This window comes from Lacerta agilis, chromosome 11, assembly GCF_009819535.1.
Source record: "Lacerta agilis isolate rLacAgi1 chromosome 11, rLacAgi1.pri, whole genome shotgun sequence".
NCBI classification, from domain to species: Eukaryota; Metazoa; Chordata; class Lepidosauria; order Squamata; family Lacertidae; genus Lacerta; species Lacerta agilis.
In genome coordinates this window covers 8,410,657-8,429,140 of record NC_046322.1, presented here as the reverse complement: position 1 = coordinate 8,429,140, position 18,484 = coordinate 8,410,657, and the positions used below count along the sequence as shown (strand labels likewise).

At 46.4% G+C, this 18,484-nt stretch overlaps 2 protein-coding genes across 6 annotated transcripts in view; both read right to left on the bottom strand.

Annotated features, from left to right (window-relative positions):
• The window catches only part of C11H18orf25 (chromosome 11 C18orf25 homolog), a 55,022-nt gene extending 52,750 nt beyond the window's left edge, over positions 1-2,272 (bottom strand). For 2 of the 5 annotated variants that reach the window (XM_033164462.1, XM_033164464.1), the window contains exon 1: positions 2,027-2,268. The gene's annotated coding sequence lies outside the window, so the exon portion shown is untranslated. Of the gene's footprint in view, positions 1-2,026 lie in introns of all 5 variants that reach the window. The other 3 variants (XM_033164467.1, XM_033164466.1, XM_033164465.1) reach the window with 3 other exon arrangements.
• Positions 2,273-5,059: 2,787 nt separating this feature from the next.
• Positions 5,060-17,438, bottom strand: HAUS1 (HAUS augmin like complex subunit 1). The gene is made up of 9 exons (XM_033163714.1): positions 17,352-17,438; positions 15,579-15,753; positions 14,635-14,770; positions 12,773-12,907; positions 11,605-11,728; positions 9,581-9,646; positions 7,278-7,349; positions 6,044-6,091; positions 5,060-5,308 (listed from the first exon to the last, which is right to left on the bottom strand). The coding sequence occupies exons 1-9, from the start codon at positions 17,391-17,393 to the stop codon at positions 5,225-5,227; spliced, it is 882 nt and encodes a 293-aa protein (XP_033019605.1). The 5' UTR covers positions 17,394-17,438; the 3' UTR covers positions 5,060-5,224.
• Between the last annotated feature and the right edge of the window lie 1,046 nt (positions 17,439-18,484).

Genomic DNA, 18,484 nt, shown 5'->3' with positions numbered 1-18,484 from the left:
TGAAGCCAGTCAGTTGTATTTCAGTTACACCTCTGGCTTGTTTCCACCTTTGCTAACAGTTGCAGATAAAATATTCAAAGGCATGGGGAGAGGGAGGGAGAGAAGAGGGCAAGGGGGAAAGGTTTAACAGCTAATATCTTTGCAGTCTTATAAAGGGATAGGAGGTCAATACACATCAGATCACCATGCCACAAAGGAAATAATAACTAACAACCAATCTGGAATAATTTTCAATTGAAAAAGGTGGATTAGGATGAATTAACAAGAATGCCCTGGACTGCATGGTTTACGGTGAACAAGCAGCAAGCTAATAATGCCTGCTGCTCCGAAGATCACACTTGACTCCTCCACAGCTCTTTCCTTCAGTGCACCAGGGAGGAGATAAAGCAGAAGCAGGCTTCACATCATGTGCGAGCCCATACTCATAGTTTGCTTTCTCCAAACCAACCACCATTTGTTTGCCTTGCCACTCACTGTTTGACTGGAGAACTTGTACCATGAAGCCAACCTGGCTCTGGACAGGCAGGACCGGGGAGGCACAAAGTGCCTGTAATTTGAACAGCAAACACCAGCAGGTTGGCCATTCACCTTATTCACAGTATAAATTAAACTATGGTTTACAGTGTCGTATGAACCTGGTCAATATATCTACATTTGAACTTGCCCTAAGAGTCTAAGCAAACTCTACCTCCCTTGCCACTTCATACACATATCACGGCAATCTTGTTTTGGGGGAAAGGGCACTCTAGTACATTAAGCTCTATTGGTGAATAGAAAAGGAGGCATCCCTGCTTCTTTCCAACATGAAAGAAAGATTACAAAGTTACCCACATAGAAGGAGGCTCATGGTTTTCATTTACCACAGGTGTGAGGGTTCTGTGGCCCTCCGGGGACTGTTCGACTGCAGCTCTTATCACCCTTGACCACTGGCCATACTAACTGGATCTGATGGGAGTTGAAGTCACAAAATTCAGAGGCCCAGGTTCCCCATCTATACTTCACCCCTCTGATCTCTCCCAGTTACTCTATTAGGCCCTCTCTTTCCACCAAGAAGAACTTCTTTATCAGACATGTTAAAATATATATACTAACAGATCCCATTGGAACCAAAGGAATAAACTTCTAAGATGATGTCCCTTAGGCGCAGACTTAAGTTGGGGAGGAAGAGAGAGGCAGCCAGTGTGTCCTTGGTGGTAAGCAAAAAAGAGCGGGTGGGTGGAATGTGCTACAGGTGAGAAAACCATCACCCCAAAAAAGCACTGACTCAAGGAAAAGCCACCCATCCCCTTCTTTCTTAAGTTTACACAAAAACACAAAAGAGGGGAGATGAGACTACTCCCTCGACATTTCACTATTTCAAGGTTAGCCATGGAGTGGATGAGAAGGAGCAGAGACATGGCTAGTTAATTCTACATCTGGTGCAGTCCTCCCCCCCCCCACTCAAAAACAAAAAAAACAAAAAACGGCCCTAACACTCCCCACCCCCGATCTCCTCATTTCTCAACCCTGTGCAGAATTACACGGCCATGCCAACCTGCTCCTCTTAAGGAAACCTAAGAGGGCAGGGCAGGACCTCCTCGGACCCTGCTCTGCCTCCTGACCCCCTTGGCCCACATCCACTCCCGCCCCCCAATTGAACAGTTACACGCCGGCGAGGAGAAGCGCTGGTCTCTTTTTGAGGAGGTATGGGGGGGAGGGGCAAAGGGACCGCCAAGGAACGAATCGTGGAGTGGGGGGGGGGGGTGTTTGAAAGAGAGCAGCCCTCCTCTCCACCTGCCCCCCCTCTTTAAACCTCAAGATTTGAGGCGGGGGTGGGGGTGGGTCGATGAGGCGTTGCCAGGCGACAAGACGAAAACGGAGGCCGACCAAGGTCGAGAGCCTCAAAACTTGCCGCCGTGCGCATTCTTGAACCCACCCCCCCAAGACCTTCCGATGGGTCGAGAGGGCGGCTAGCGGGGGTCCCCCGTCTGTGGGGCCTAAATTCTCAAAGGAGGGCCGGTTGGAAAAGGAAAAAGGGGTCACTTACTACTAGGGCCGCCGCCGCCGAGGCTCCTCCCGGCCCCAGGCCCCGCGGAAGGGAGCAGCTCGAGCATGAGGGGCCGGGTGTCCTCCTTCCGTCACCACCGGCTCGCCCTCGCCGTCTCCTCCTCCTCCTCCTCCTCGGCCCAGCAGGGAGGGAGCGGAAATGTCACCGCAGGGAGGGGAAGGAGAGAGGCCGCTGGGCTCGCCTCGGCTCCTGCTCCCTTCGGCGTCACTTCCGGCGGCGGCGTCGACGGAGGGGGAAAGGCGAAAAGGGAGGCGGCGGGGAAGAGCGGCTGACGCAAGGGAGCGCGCGCCGCGGCAGCGCCGCCTAGCGGCTCCCCGAGGGGCGCGCGCGTTGGGCGGGAAAGCGCAGCGCGGCGCTGGGGGTGGGAGGCGCCGGAGCCCCTCTGGCCTTCTCGCGCCTCCAACGGGTTTACCTCAGGGAGGGCGAAATTGGCGCGCTTTCCCCAACGGCCGCTGACAGGAGTTGAAAACGTTCAGGCTAATCGCAACAGAAATGAAATGAAATATAACACACGTCAAAAGTTACAAAAGCACACCGAACATTAATCACAAGGTTCCGCAAATGAAAATAAAAGGCGCATGTGTATATATATATATGCGATTACATTACGATTGGGTTATTTATTTATCCTGATGGCAAGCAAATAGTGCAATGAATTCGTATGTAATGTTATATAGGTTATTAAATTTAGCGAAGTGACCTGCAAACAAACAAAATGGGCAAACCAAACAAACCTCACAGGCATATATGAAGACCCAGAAATGTGTGCGCACATGTGTCTGCTGTATATATGTTTATATTCGTATACACATTATTCTTTTATTAGATTTATATGCTGCCCTTCCTCTGAAGGTCACGGGGTTGACAACATAAAAAAGGCCAAAATGAAAACACACACACAAAAATACATAAAGTAATTGTTGCTATTTAGAGCAGGCTTCCTCAACCTCGGCCCTCCAGATGTTTTTGGCCTACAAATCCCATGATCCGTAGCTAGCAGGACCAATGGTCAGGGATGATGGGAATTGTGGTCTCAAAACATCTGGGGGGCCAAGGTTGAGGAAGCCTGATTTAGAGCATCAGGTACCAGGAAGGCTCCTGGAGCATCTTACAATCAATTAACTTAAGATAGTACCTACACTCAGGCATACATGCACGTGTGTGTGTGTGTGTGTGTGTGTGTGTGTGTATCTATGGCTTTTTCAGCTTGAAAGTGCTTTTTTTGTTTACTTTGCTAAGCATTTTCGTGTTTTTATATCGCAAAACGTTGTGATCCTTGGATGAAAGGAGGTATAGAAATTTAATAAATAATACGAATAAAATTATGTATGTGTGCGAGTTGTGGGAGTGCCTCACTTTGGATCAGGCCAAAGGGCGCCCATGTAGCCCAGCCTCCCGTCCTCAGGATGGCCAACCAGATACCCCAGAAGGGAAAGATGCAAGCAGGATTCGAACACAAGAGTCGCTCTCCCCTCCTGCTTTTTCCAGAAACTGCTTCCTCCAACCATGAAGAGCACGGCCTCCTTGCCATCAGGAGCCTCACTCTCCTCCATAAATCCACTTTTAAAGCCATCCCAGTGCCCAATCGCTGCTCTCCTGTTCCATAATTCCTCTATGCGCGGCGTACATTTTGTCTGCCTCGAACTTTCACTAGGATGCCCACGAGTTCTAGTGTTATGGGACAGGGAGATGTAACTTCTCTCCATCCATGCCAGGCGGAGTTTTATAGACTTCTGTTGTGTCGCCTCTTACTCGCCTATTCTCTAAACTAAGAAAGTCCTAAACGCTGCGACCATTCCTCACAGGGGGAGTCGCTCCATCCAATTTCGGTTGGCCTGTTCTGAACCTTTCCCAACCCCAAAATATCCCTTCTGAGGGCAAGGCAACCAGAACTGCACGCAGCACCCCACCATAAATTCCGATTATGGTGGCATTATGACAGCTGCCAGTTTGGTTTTCAGTTCCTCTCCTGGCGATCCCTAGCATTGAATTTGAATTTCCCCACAGCAACTGCACACTAAAGGATACAGGAGCACCTCAGAAGATTGCTCAAGAAAGACTCAGCTGGAGAATGACGCCTTTTATACTCCCACCTGGCCAGAACAAGCCTATGGCCTGCCTGGGTGGGCCATCTCAGCCCAGGATTTGAAGGCGATTGGCTGAGGCTGCTACCTGCAGCCCCGCGGCTCACCACACGAGGGAGCTGTACACAAAACATGCAACTTCTGGCAGCCCATGTGCCAAAAATGAGGTGCTGTCATTTAAATTTCCCGCAATACTTTGGAGCAACTCAATTATCAGATACTCTGGGACATAATGGTAAATTTAAAGTAATGACTTGTAGCCCACCTGGCAAAGAAGACCCCAGGCAGACTTCAGCTCCGGTCAGCTTCCTAAAAATGGTGGGGGTGCTGATACTGGGCCCAACTAGCATTTACTGGAAGTAGCCAGGAGTGGGCAAGATAGAAATGGAACTGGTTGTTTCTAGGTGCCATTTTTAGTTAAAGTTCTATTTTTTTAATATAATATTTTATTAAGTTTCCATTTTATCATATAGATACATCCTCATTATTCACATTGCTTTTTGCTCATATGAGTTGATTGACTGCCCCCCCCCCCGATTCATGGTTACCTTAATTCTTTACTATTTCATCAGATTTGTACATTTTCCTAATTACTTTTCCCATTACCACTGCCATATCATTTAAATAAAATGCAAAAAGGTAGAATCGCCAACAAGTCTTCTTAAGTCAATCCTGCTAGTGTTGTTATGTGTTTACAATTGTCTTTCAAGTATTGTATAAATTTGCCCCAGTCTTTTTGGAAAGCTTGATCACACTGGTTTCGGATTTTCCCGGCCAGCTTCCTAAAGTTAATCAAACCTCAAATGGTTTCCGCTCCTGTATACAATAAGAGTGCCGCCTCGAAGGGCAGCAGTCAAATCAGATTGCTACACGTGCCGATTGCAAAGGATGGTTCAGAAACACTGTTTTATTGTTCATTCTCATGGGGGAAATAGAAATGTATGCAAAATACGAAGCTGTATGTTTTTTAAAATAAAAAAGGTGGAGAAAGGGAGGTGAAGGAGAGATGATAAAGGCCACATGAACATAAGAGAGATATGCCAAGAGCCACAGAATTTACAATATAGAACTGCCCTTTTGTTTCTGCACGTCATTAGGAAAAGTGACGTTTGGTAGATAAAGGGACCGAAAGTGCTGTCATATCCACCTTTGCTGAAACCTCGGCCTCAAGAGCTTCCTAGAAAAAGGAGACAAAAGTCATCACCGAATACACACACACACGGTATGGTATAGCAACATGCCATACAGGTGCTTCACACAAGCTGAATCCAACCAAAAAGGAAATTGGGATGACAGGTTATCATTAATCCAATAGATTTATATCCCCCTTTTTAAGAGCATGTTCTCACAAAGCAGCAAACACGATACACAAAGCAAATACCAACCAACAATGCAATTTAAAAATGCTCAGACGCTCAAAACCCTTAACAGAGACGGCACAGTCAAGCCAACATAGTGAGGAAACAGAATAGGTCAGAATGAAAAGATTTTTAGATGTTGTGGAACTATCGCCTCCACGCAGCATGGCCACTGGTCAGGGACGATCTAGTCCACAACACCTTATAGGGTTTCTGTACGCCACCTCGAGCTTCTTGGAGGAAAAGGTGGGTTGTAAATTTAACAAGTGATAAATAAATGTGAAAAGGAGGAATGGCTGACAGGCTTAGATTTGCACTTGAGCCTCTCTCTCCATGTGCAGAGATAAGCACAAAGCACTTTAGGGGAAGGCAGAGATGGACAATAAGCTTGAGCTTATGTAGGGATGTGGCAATTTCTTGTGCTGCCTTTAGGACAGAAGAGAGGTCTGGCCCCCATCCCGCCCAGTTTCTCCACCCCTCCAAAATATTCCCGAACAAGAAAAATGCACCAAAATAGCCCAGAAGAATGCATTAATACCAACAAAATCACCCACCAGCTCTCTCTTTGCTTCTTCGATCTTCACTCGTGCAAGAGAAGGACTCTGAAAAGAGCAGCAGAAACCATTTAGGCAGATGTAGGGGTTTTCCACGCTCCCGTCTGAATTTTTGAAACCAAGCAAAAGGTCTATGGAGTTATTGCTGCCTCCTCCCCCCTAAAAAAAAACTTTAAAAAGAGAGTGTTTTAAAAGTGCATTTGTTCAGCACACACTCCGGTGCCACCAGAAATCATTCCATGAAATGTAGATTGATAGGCAATGAAGAAGAGTGACCTTGGAAGAAAGACTCTTCGGTGTCCAGCAGCAACCTGAAGGTTTCTTGCCCCCTCAAGCAACCCTACCCCTCTTCCTTCTTCCCACTTATGTCTGCAGCTATTAACTGGAGCAACATTTGCGGACATTTATTTATTTAAAAACAAGCATAATAGCATAACAAAATAAAAAATAAAAAAATCCTTCCAGTAGCACCTTAGAGACCAACTAAGTTTGTTCTTGGTATGAGCTTTCGTGTGCATGCACACTTCTTCAGATGCATAATAGCATATACAGGTGAAACTCGAAAAATCAGAATATCGTGGAAAGGTTCATTTCTTTCAGTAATTCAACTTAAAAGGTGAAACTAATATATGAGATAGACTCATGACATGCAAAGCGAGATATGTCAAGCCTTTGTTATAATTGTGATGATTATGGCATACAGCTGATGAGAACCCCAAATTAACAATTTCAACTTAGGGGTTCTCATCAGCTGTACGCCACAATCATCACAATTATAACAAACAAAGACTTGACATATATCGCTTTGCATGTCATGAGTCTATCTCACATATTAAACTCCAGTAGCTAATGAAAACAACTGCTTACATAAATGGACTTTTCCACGATATTCTAATTTTTCGAGTTTCACCTGTATATGTGCAAGTGCTGTGGAAATAATAGCAATTCTACAGCTTCGGCAGCAAAGGAAGCTCCACAATCATGTTTTAAGCTCCTTTCACGTCAGCTAACCGCTAACCCTCATGTCAGGCCCAACTTCCAAAAACATACTGAGCCAAGTGATAGATGCCAGTATTTTAAACTAGCCCTTTGGCAATCTGGTGCTTTCCTGGAGTTTTGGGCCGGAGCTCCCAGCATCCTTGACAATTGGCACCATATTGGGAATGTCTGCTGTAAGTTGAGCTACAATTCTAGGATTCTACAGTTCTAAGAGAAGCCGGGTACAGGAGATTACAGGGGTCAGGTCCAGATACGACTCCAGTTTCTTCTTCAAAGGTACTGCCTGCTTCTTTAATTCCGCTAGTTTCTGTGGATGGAAACACAAAACAAACCATTCACACAGTGACGCTTTCTCCCACCATAAACAAACAAATAAATGCAAAGTTTGGGTGGGTGCTTTTTAGCCTCACGATCTGCAATAAACGACACTTCAAAGCTGTCTGCAAAATATGCATGCCTATCTATCTACACAAGGGACGAGGGTGGCGCTGTGGTCTAAACCACAGAGCCTAGGGCGTGCCGATCGGAAGGTCGGCGGTTCAAATCCCCGTGACGGGGTGAGCTCCCATTGCTCGGTCCCGGCTCCTGCCAACCTAGCAGTTTGAAAGCACGTCAAAGTGCAAGTAGATAAATAGGTACCGCTCTGGCGGGAAGTTAAGCGACGTTTCCGTGCGCTGCTCTGGTTTCGCCAGAAGCAGCTTAGTCATGCTGGCCACATGATCCGTAAAACTGTCTGCGGACAAATGCCGGCTCCCTTGGCCAGTAAAGCAAGACGAGCGCAGCAACCCCAGAGCCGTTCGCGGCTGGACTTAATTGTCAGGGGTCCTTTAAAAAGGTAAAGGTAAAGGGGCCCCTGACCATCAGGTCCAGTCGTGTCCGACTCTGGGGTTGCGGCGCTCATCTACACACTTAATTTCCATATTTTGGGAAGAATGGACTGGAGAGTTCAGTTCAGAGTTTCAGGGATGGTGGGAAATGTAGTCTAGCCACATCTAGGTGGCCAAAATCCCCCGTCTTAATCTGTACTGAAATTGCAGGAGGGGTGGAGGCCAGGCAGAAGAGAGGAAATTAGATGAAATGGGAAGCTTTATCCCCATAGCAAAAGGAGAGCTTGCCTGTTACGACAAGTATATATGCTCACTGTAGGTATAAAATGACCTGCAATGATACCAGGGGCCATTTATATTTTTAATGCAGACAAGAGAAGAGACTCATTTCCCCATAGCTTCATCCCACAAACCTGCTGTAATGCAACTGTGTGGGCAGGACCAAGTGAATGGTCCCGATCCAGCTGCAACTGTGTAAAGAAAAAACACCTACGCAGCGGATGCTTGCCCCCACAGCGCCTTTAAATATGCTGCTGCGACATCGTATGAGAGCCACTGCAGGCACAGCCAATTTGAACTGTGTCATTAGATTTAAAAAGTGACTACCAAAAGGAAACTCAGCTGGAGGCGTGCTTACCAGTTTGGAAGAAAAACAGGGCCAAAATTAAGGTAGCAGTTTGTACATATTTGGCGGACGTCCTAGCAATGCAGAAGCATGTTTGTCTATCAACAGGCTGGAATAAAACCTCCCAAAATAGCCTGACAGCTTGGGAGCGTCCAGGATGTTTGGAATGCTGAGGTATAAGGGATTTTATTCCCGGGGTGGGGGGGAAACAAAATTGTGAGACGGGGAATAGAAGAGAAGCTTAAGTGCTCAAACCCCTAACAACTTATAATAAAATATTCTTGAGCAGCATATTTTTTGGGGGGGGAGGTAGTTGGCAATCATCAGTATTACGCAAAATTGCTTACAAAAAGTGTGCAGAAATGGGGGGAACGAAACTAAGACTGGGAAAACAGGAAACAGAAATGAACTAACATCAATGTTTGTTGATCCTTTTTTCCATGTAGACGTGCACAGGATTGTACCCTTAGTTGAATTTGGGCGGGTTTTTTTCTCTCTGAAGCCATGTTTAGGGAGGTTTTTAATGTTTAGGGAAGTTCTTAATGTTTGATGTTTTATCGTGTTTTTAATATTCTGCTAGGAGATGCCTGGAGTGGCTGGGGAAACCCAGCCGGATGGGCGGGGAATGAATGAATAAATGAATGAATAAATGAATGAGTGAAGATGATGACGATTACAGTATTATTATTATTTACAATGACAGCCTATGGCTTCCCACCCCCAAAATACAAAACACCCTATTTTTGTTTGTATCTTTCATAGCTTGTGCGTTAAGAACCCAGATGGGTGGGGTACAAATAAATTATTATTATTATTATTATTGTTATTATTATTATTATTATTATTTCTCTCTTGCAGTATTTCAGTTAGCACGAGGGGCCCGCCCTTTGATGTACAATGCGAATCCCTTTGCATTCTCTGAAACACTCATCCCAGAGGCATTTGGAACTGATCTCACCATCTCAAGCAAGCTCACAGCCAACTGACATCTGGGTAAATGGTATTTCCTCCCTGTCATCCAGGTTTGAATGCCAACCAGCGTGTGTCATTTTCAAACACCGTCAACAGGCAAGGCGTAACACCCACCTCTGAGAGGTTCACCAGAGACTCGTGAGTCAGCGAAGCATCCATCCCACACATAGATAATTGTTCCTGCCGAGAGATACAAAGCAAGAAACCCAGGATAAGGGGGGCAAGCACTGACTTCTGCTCAGCGATGAAACAGACAGTACACATCGTAAGATTACCCTCAAGAAAAAGACAAGAGATGAAAAAGTCGTTTTGCTAGTTCCCATATAATTAAAAATAGCAAAAATGCCATTCTGCTTCATGAACATATGCTTTGCACTGAGTCAGACTGTTGGTCCTCCTAATTCAGTATAGTCTATACTGAAAGCAGACTTTCACAATCCTACTTGGACATGCCAGGGATTGAATTTGAGACCTTTCTCATGCAAGCCAGACGCTCCGCCACTGAGCTAAATTATCATCATCTTCTTACCGTATATCGCGGCGTATAAGGCGACTCGGCGTATAAGACGACCCCCCAACTTTTTATGTGAAAAAACAGAGTTTGGGGTATACTCACCCAGCCCGGGCTCCATGGTGGCTGAGGTGGTGGCGGCGGCTGGAGCGGCGGGGAGAGCGTCCCCCGCGCCGCACAGGAGATCTCCGCGCTTGCCGGCCAAGCACACAGCGGCCTCCATGGCAGCTGAGGCGGCGGCTGGAGCGGCTGAAGCAGCTGGGAGAGCCTCCCCCTCGCCGCAAAGGAGGCCTCTGCGCTTGCCACCCAAGCGTAGGACGTCCTCCATGGCTGTTGAGGCGGCGGCAGCGGCGGCTGAAGCAGCGGGGAGAGCCTCCCCCTCGCCGCACAGGAGCCCTCCGCGCTTGCCGCCCATGCCCAGCCTGGGCTCCATGATGGCTGAGGCAGCGGCTGCGGCTGGAGCGCCGGGGAGAGGCTCCATGGCGGCTGAGTCGGCGCGCGCACGCAGCCAGTGGCGGGGCGGAACTCCGGGTCACTTCGCATGATGTTGCCGGCGTACAAGACGACCCCCGACTTTAGAGAAGATTTTTCGGGCTTAAAAAGTCGTCTTATACGCCGCGATATACGGTATTTATTAAATTGATATACAGCGGTACCTCGGAAGTCGAACGGGATCCGTTCCGGAAGTCCGTTCGACTTCCAAAACGTTCGGAAACCAAGGCGCGGCTTCTGATTGGCCGCAGGAAGCTCCCGCAGCCAATCGGAAGCCACGGAAGCCCCGTCAGACATTTGGGTTCCAAAGAACGTTCGCAAACCGTAACACTTGCGGCGTTCGGGAGCCAAAACGTCAGAGTACCAAGACATTCGGGAGCCAAGGTACGATTGTACTGCTCTTCATCACAAAATCTCAGGGCGGTTCGCAAGATAAAAATACAAGGTTAAAGCACGAATAAATAAGTTAAAATGAAAACAACCAAACAACAACCCCCTCGCCAACACATTTAAAAGGCAGTAGAATTTTAATCAGCCCTTCGAGGCCTGGTTCAAGAGTAATGTTTTTGCCTGGCAGCTAAAGGTGCATAAGGAAGGCACCAGACAAATCTCCCTGGGAAGGGAGCCACTAACAGGGAGTCCCTGCAGGAAAGGCCTGTTTTTGTGCTACCACCCTCTGGACATGCAGGAGGCACACACAGAAAGGGCTCAGAGGAGTATCTCAGGGTTTATATGGGGAGAAGCGTTCTTTGAGGTCAAAAACATCATTTTGAATGGGGCCAGGAAGCTAATTGGCAGCCGCTGCAGTCAGGCCAGGATTGGTGTTATATGCTCAAACCGTCTTGCTAAACCCGGTGAGCTGAACAGCCACCAAATTCTGCACCAGGTAGAGCTTCTGAACCGTCTTCAGAGGCAGCCATTCCTCCTTGGTTACCCACGCCTCTCCGTCTGCCTCCCCCTCTGTCAAATTCAGATTGCAAGCTCCTTGGGGCAGGGGCTTATCTTTCATTACGCCACTCTGCAAAGCTGCAGGTACAAAGATGGCACTAGAGAAAGCGTTAGTAAAAACAAGCTTCCTGTTTCAGTGAGGGCCCCCCCCCGGCAGCAACACCAATAAAGGGTTCTTTGTCTTAACCTCTGCTGCCTTGATTCTGAATTTGAAATCTTCCACTTTGTCCTTCAGGAACTTCATGTTCTGGGTCCGGTTATCAGCTTTCGCTTTTTCCACTACCAGTAGTTCTTCGGTTTTCTTAAGGTCACTACAACAACGAAAAGAGCAAAGACTTCTTTTCAGTGGCAGAAATCCTTTGCTAAATGCCTACATCAACTCCAAGGAGGCCGGAAACCAAACTGCTTGTCTGCTCCCAGAACAGCTCAAGAAACTTCATGTACAACTTCCATTGAACAGGGCTAGTAGGATCTGGAATCTACAACCCTGGGGTGAAACCTACCCAACCCCCAAATGCCCCACAGTATTCAGATTGTTGTTAGCCGAGTCATCAGGATCACAAAGCACATGCAAATATGTTTATGTATCACTACGTAAAGATTTCATATATGTATTGCAACATTAATAATAAATTTAAATAAAATAAAATAAAATAAATAAAACAATGGTCTGTGCACCTAACAGCCCCAGCTACATTTGAACTTTTTTCATATAGGCATCAATTTTGTGTGGACATCTGGAGGGCTTCTATTAAGTTGTATGTTTAATAAGTTGTATGTTTCAGGCCCTTTACCTTTTTTAACCTTTACCTATGTTTAAGTCTAAGATGCATGCAATGAGGGTGACTGTTGTTTGTGGCTCTGTTGTCATTGGAAATCAGGCCTGAATCACAATGGCCCACAATGCACTTTGCATGCTGTTTTGTGGTTATTATCTGTACGCTTTTAATAGAATATATCAATCTACATCTATCTATCTATCTATCATTATAGTTTTAATTCTATTAATCTACATCTATCTATCTATCATTATAGTTTTAATTCTATTAATCTGCATCTATCTATCTATATCTATCATTATAGTTTTAATTCTATTAATGGCAAATGTGTCTTCTTTTTTCTGTAAGCCACCTTCAGGGTGGGAAGGTGGGATATAAATAAATATAGAGGAAGGAGGAGGAGGAGGAGAAGAGGCCGTGGGATCAAAAGGCACATAATGCAATTCAACTGCTAACAGTTAAAAAACAACAACACCCTATTAACTGGCTGGCTGCCAGTGTGTCTGCAACCCTACTGAAGCTGCTGAGCTCACTGGAGGAAATTAAAGCATTAAAAAACTTCCGTCCAGCTCTTACTCTTGAAGCCGTTTTTCCAGCACCAGCGCCGAGGTGAGCTTCTTCCTCAAAGTGCTCAGTTCCAGCTCCATCTCTTTGTTTTTGGAATCTGCGGCGTCCAGCTCTGAAGTCAAATCATTGATGGCAGGAATGAAGCTAGAAATAATTGGTAATGACAATTGTTTTTTAAAACATGAACAACAACAAGAACAACCAAACAACAACCACAACAACCAAACAAACAGTATCCGGATTCCCAGGGCTGCAAGGAGAGGCTCAGCTACCAGCCACCTACGTGCGCCAAGGAAGGACTTGGGAAACCGCGATTGGACCCATCTAGCTCAGTGTTGTCTACACCAACAGGCAACAGCTCTGCACGAGTCCCGGCTGCGTACATTCCCAGCCGTGCCTGGAAGTGGTGAGGATTGAACTTGGGAACGTATGCATGCAAAGGAGATGCTCTCCCACAAAGCTGTGGCCCTCTCCCCACTTATCTTTTTGGCTCATTCACACAAACTGCTAGTAAGACCCTAGAGTATGGCAACACAGAACTCAGGGGCCACACAATAAATGAAGTTTTCGTATCGGAAATTAATATTCAATATTATTTAATATACACAACATATTTCATTAAATATAGCCAATTAAAAACACAATAGATTTCATTTATTAAACAAATTCAGTATGCAAACAGGTGAATGAGCTTTCATTAACAACACATGACAAACAGAAAATATTTTTTTAAGGATTTAAGATTTTTTTTGGGCCATCCATTCAAGAAAGCACACTGTCTGTGAAAAGTTCGTTCACAGGAAGGTTGAGTGAGGCTTACACTCTAGTGAGTATATTTATAATTGCAGTCTTGAACTACTTGTATAAACAACCCATTCCAGAGTAGTAGAACATTTATTTGTTCTGTTTATTTTTAGGATTTCTTATCCGCCCTTCACCGTAAGCTGCCAGGTTGCGGATTGTAACTACATAATATAAACGAGGTTAAAACAATTCCGAATGTAAAAACAGATAAACCATTCTAACAAAAACAGGACATGATTCTCTCTTTAAAACCCTCTCTCATATCCCTCTCTCAGTAAGACTGAGGTGCAAAAGGTATCGGGATAACCAGCTTCTGGGATAACCAGTAATCCTGGAGAGCCTGCTCCCACTGGTTATGATGGGTCCGCTGGTTATGAGGTTATCCTGAAGGTCATGAGAAGTTTTCTGGTGTTGCAAAGGTTCTGAAGAAATATAGCAGAAGGTGCGGGCGAAGGCAGGAAAGAGGCCAAATAAAAAATAAGAAATAAGAAATAAGACTGCAGTCGGTTGTTGGGGTGCACTCTCCCAACTACTCTCTGTGCGCGTTCTTTGTCTTTCGTTTCTCCGCGTTTCTACACGTGTTCTCTCTGTGCTTGTCTCGCGTTTCTGAACACCACTAACAGAGAGCAGAGGCCATTTATTAACAAACTGAACAGCGTCATCATGCAAGCATAAACCAATCAGAGCATTACGATAGTCAGTGTTTCCGGGCGGGAAACAAGCTTTCGACAAGAGTGGCTGGGGAAATCCAGCCAGATGGGCGGGGTACAAATAATAAATATTATTATTATTATTATTTCGACCGTTACCGGGAGGCTTCCTGGCGCGCCTTCTAGCAGGCGCGGAGGGATCCAGGCAGCAATCACCAGCCGGATCTCTGTTCTTCCGTGCAGCAGCACGGAAGGTTTTGCGAAGCGGCAAAACGCAGGAAATCCCAAAAATGTATTCCCACAAAAAGGCACTAAAAGTTCATGAAACTGCAGCGCTTCTTCATGCAAACCGAGCATGAGACTGAACACCCAAAAGAAGCTTATCCGATAACAGAGAAAACCAAAGACACACACTACCTTGCAAGGGAAGTGTCCTTTGTTTCAAGGGCTAAAGCTGTGTCTACCAATGTGTTCAGATAGCTGGCGCTGCCCTTAGACATGTTGCTGAAAGAAAGATTCAGACTCTCGGTCAGAAGATCCTGTAGGTAGGTGCCTGGGGGGGGGGAAATATATATATTTAAAAAACGCATTTCTATGAAGCAGGCCACAGAAGAGAGGAACTCTGAGTAGTTCAAAAATTGGTGTCTTGACTGGAGCAGAAACTACACCTAACACAGCTGTTGTGTGCAACAGGAATAGCCAATAAAGTGCCCTGCAGATGTTGTTGCGACTCCAAACTCCTATAGTCCCCAATCTTTGGGACATGCTGGCTGGGACTGAGGAGAGTTGGCCATCCCCGACGTACAGTTTTAAAGAACTATAATAAGGAGGAAATACTAAAGCATGGGTAGGCAGACTAAGGTCCGCAGGCTGGATCAGGCCCAACTGCCTTCTAGAACTGGCCCACGGATGGTCCAGAAATCGCTGCGTGGATCGCCAGTGTGAGCGTTCTTTCCCTCTCCTTCCCACGGCGGCAGTACCTCCTCCCTCCCTCCACCTGGCTTCTGCCCGCCCTGCCTAGAGGAGGAAGGGGGCTGGGCTTTGTTGGTGGCAGCAGCAGCAGCAGCGCTAGAGTGGCCGCCATTTTAAGCAGCCCCTCTCTGGAGCCCTTTCACGCACCTCTCATCGTCCCTCCGCCGCCGCTAGCCCCTGCTGCTCACAAGACACAGGTAAGCAGCCACCGGGGCTCGTGGTGCTCTTGCGTCATTTTTTTTAATTAAAAAAAATATAGTCAGGCTCAGGCCCCCCACAAGGTCGTGCACCGGCCCCCTGCTGAAAAAGTTTGCCGACCCCTGTACCAAAGTGTGTGTTTTAACAGACACCTACCCGCCGCAACTTCGAATTTAAGCTTTCAGTCTCACCGTCAGATTCATACTCTACCGCCTTCTGCTTCATGTCCTCGATTAACAGGCGGACGTCCCCATCCCTGGACTCATTGCACTCTGCCAGCTCGTACAAAATATCCACCGTCCGCGCATCAGCTTCGTACGGAGGGATGGGCTGATCCCCAAAGGTCTTCTTCAGCCACGAAGCAACCTAACGGAAAAAGCGGAAGGAAACCAAGTACAAATGACTTACTTGTATTACTATTGTTGTTGTTGTTATTTACCGCCTTTCACCATTATAAAAGATGCTGCAGTTACTTAAATATTATAATATAATACTGTAAGGATAAGCATGGGACGCAGGTGGCGCTGTGGTCTAAACCACAGAGCCTAGGGCTTGCCGATCGGAAGGTCGGCGGTTCGAATCCCCGTGACGGGGTGAGCTCCCATTGCTCGGTCCCTGCTCCTGCCAACCTAGCAGTTCGAAAGCACGTCAAAGTGCAAGTAGATAAATAGGTACCACTCCAGCGAGAAGGTCAACGGCATTTCCGCGTGCTGCTCTGGTTTTGCCAGAAGCGGCTTAGTCATGCTGGCCACGTGACCCGGGAAAACTGTCTGCGGACAAACATCGGCTCCCTCAGCCAGTAAAGCGAGATGAGCGCCGCAAACCCAGAGTCGTTCGCGACTGGACTGAACTGCCAGGAGTCCTTTACCTTTACCTAAGGATAGACATTGCTGGTGGCTGGGATGTTAAACGACCACCTTCCTTTTACTGGCATGTAGATCATCAAGTTCCACAGAGGAGGCCTTGCTGATAAAGACAAGACCTTCTGAGTGTCATCTGGCAGCAGGGCCTTCTCTGGGGTGGCCCCTACTTTCTGAAATGCCCTCCCACCATGCAGGGCTCAATTTAGGTTTGATGAGGCCCTAGGCTACTGAAGGTAATGGGACCCTTTATATGTCCAGCTGTCCTTTGTCAACCACAAAATTGTTGCTTTTTTGTGTTGAATATATGTTACATAGTAATTTATGAACCTAACAGGTATCTAAAGCCATTTGCACATAACAAAATATGTATTTTATCAAAGCAATTGCTGAATTCAAATGCAATTAAAAAGTATATTAATAGTGAAATAATTATTAAGCTCTAACTTAAAACGATTTTTTATTCATAACAAACTTAATAATGCAAACACATTGGCATTTGGCAATAACAAAAGCTCCTTTAGAAACACACTTTACAAAAACTCATAATCTAGTCTCTAGAAACTTGCTATAACATGAAATAATAATAGGTGCAAATATATGATGCAAACTACTAATAATTATAAATAGCAGGATGTAGGCACCCTATATATAGAAATGAGCAAACCAGTGATATTTTAGGGAGCAGGCGGGGCCCATTACTTACATCATAGGAGCCTACGCAACACAAAACATTGTTGCTGTATGTAGGTTTTATTTTATTTGCTTTTCATTTTATATTTTGGAAATGTACATCCAGGTTTTTTTTCCTTTAATTTTTTTGCCCCCCCCAAGAGAGTGGGGGGTCCTAAGCTATAGCTTGTTTAGTTTATATGTAAATCCGGCACTACCCCTTCGTGTTATTCAGACGGACGCTTCTACTGCTTAGTAAAAATTTACTCTTTTGCTTAGCTTTTCCCTGACCACTCGCCCTTCAGTATTGCCTTCTCGGTTTTAAAATTCGCCCTTCCCATCTGCAAAGCGCTTTCTTCTCCGGAAAGATCCCAGGGGGAGAGAGAGAGAGAGAGAGAGAGAGAGAGAGGGATCCCTTCCACGCCCGCTCACCTTCTCCAGCTTCCCCTCCATCTCTGCCAACTCCTCTTGCATTGCAAACCTCCCGCTTTGCTCTTCCTCGGCCCTCCCCCGTCGCGGAACGATGGCGTCACCAGGCGAAGTGCCTCTTGGGAGTTGTAGTTCGGAGGAGCCTAGCCAATGAATCAAAGCCCAGCCCAGGCGGCGGGGCGCTGTAACTCCCTGGCCGCCTCCGCCCGGCTGCAGAGGTCAAGGGCGCGCAAGCGGGGGGGGGGGGAGCAAGCTGCTTCGGGAAGGACAAGCGACCTTGGTTCACCCGGGAAGGGACCGGAGAAAGCCGCGGGGGGAGCCGGGGGGGGGGCGGAAGAGCAAAGGCAGCCGCGATGCTCGTCAATGGGAAAATGCACACGCGTGCATAGATAGACAAACGCTGCTATCGAACTGGTGCATCAAGGATTTCATGGCCCACAATGGAACAAATATATTGTAGCGCTATTGCACCGGTGCATCGTGGTAATAATAATAATAATAATAATAATAATAATAATAATAATAATAATTTATTTATACCCCGCCCATCTGGCTGGGGTTACCCAGCCACTCTGGGCGGCTTTTCAACCGCATATTAAAAACAATACAGCATCAAACATAAAAAACTTCCCTAAACAGGGGCCGCCTTCAGCTGTCTTTTAAAAGTAAAATATTGCTTATTTCCTTGACATCTGCTGGGAGGGCATTCCACAGGGCAGGCGCCACTACCGAGAAGGCCCTCTGCCTGGTTCCCTGTACTCTGTTATCGCACACTCAACAGAACGTCATGTACATTGGGCACCTCCTGGACTCGCACCTGAAACTTTGGAACAATGTTTTCCCCATAGGAACCTGTGCTTAGAGGGTGGGGGGTGAGGAGGGGGCCTTGTCGGATGGGTGTTCCCCAACTTTACATTTCTTTTGAAAAACAAGTAAGAAAGGTGCGTGCTGTATAGTGCTTCCATCATATTTGTTGGAGATGTCTATCTTTTCAATATTATTGTTATTACACATTATTATTATTATTATTATTATTATTATCCATCCCAGGGTGGTTTACGGAATAAAGACACAAAAATACATACCATAGTACTAACAATATTATGAAGAGAATATATTTTCGTCGCATTTGAGGT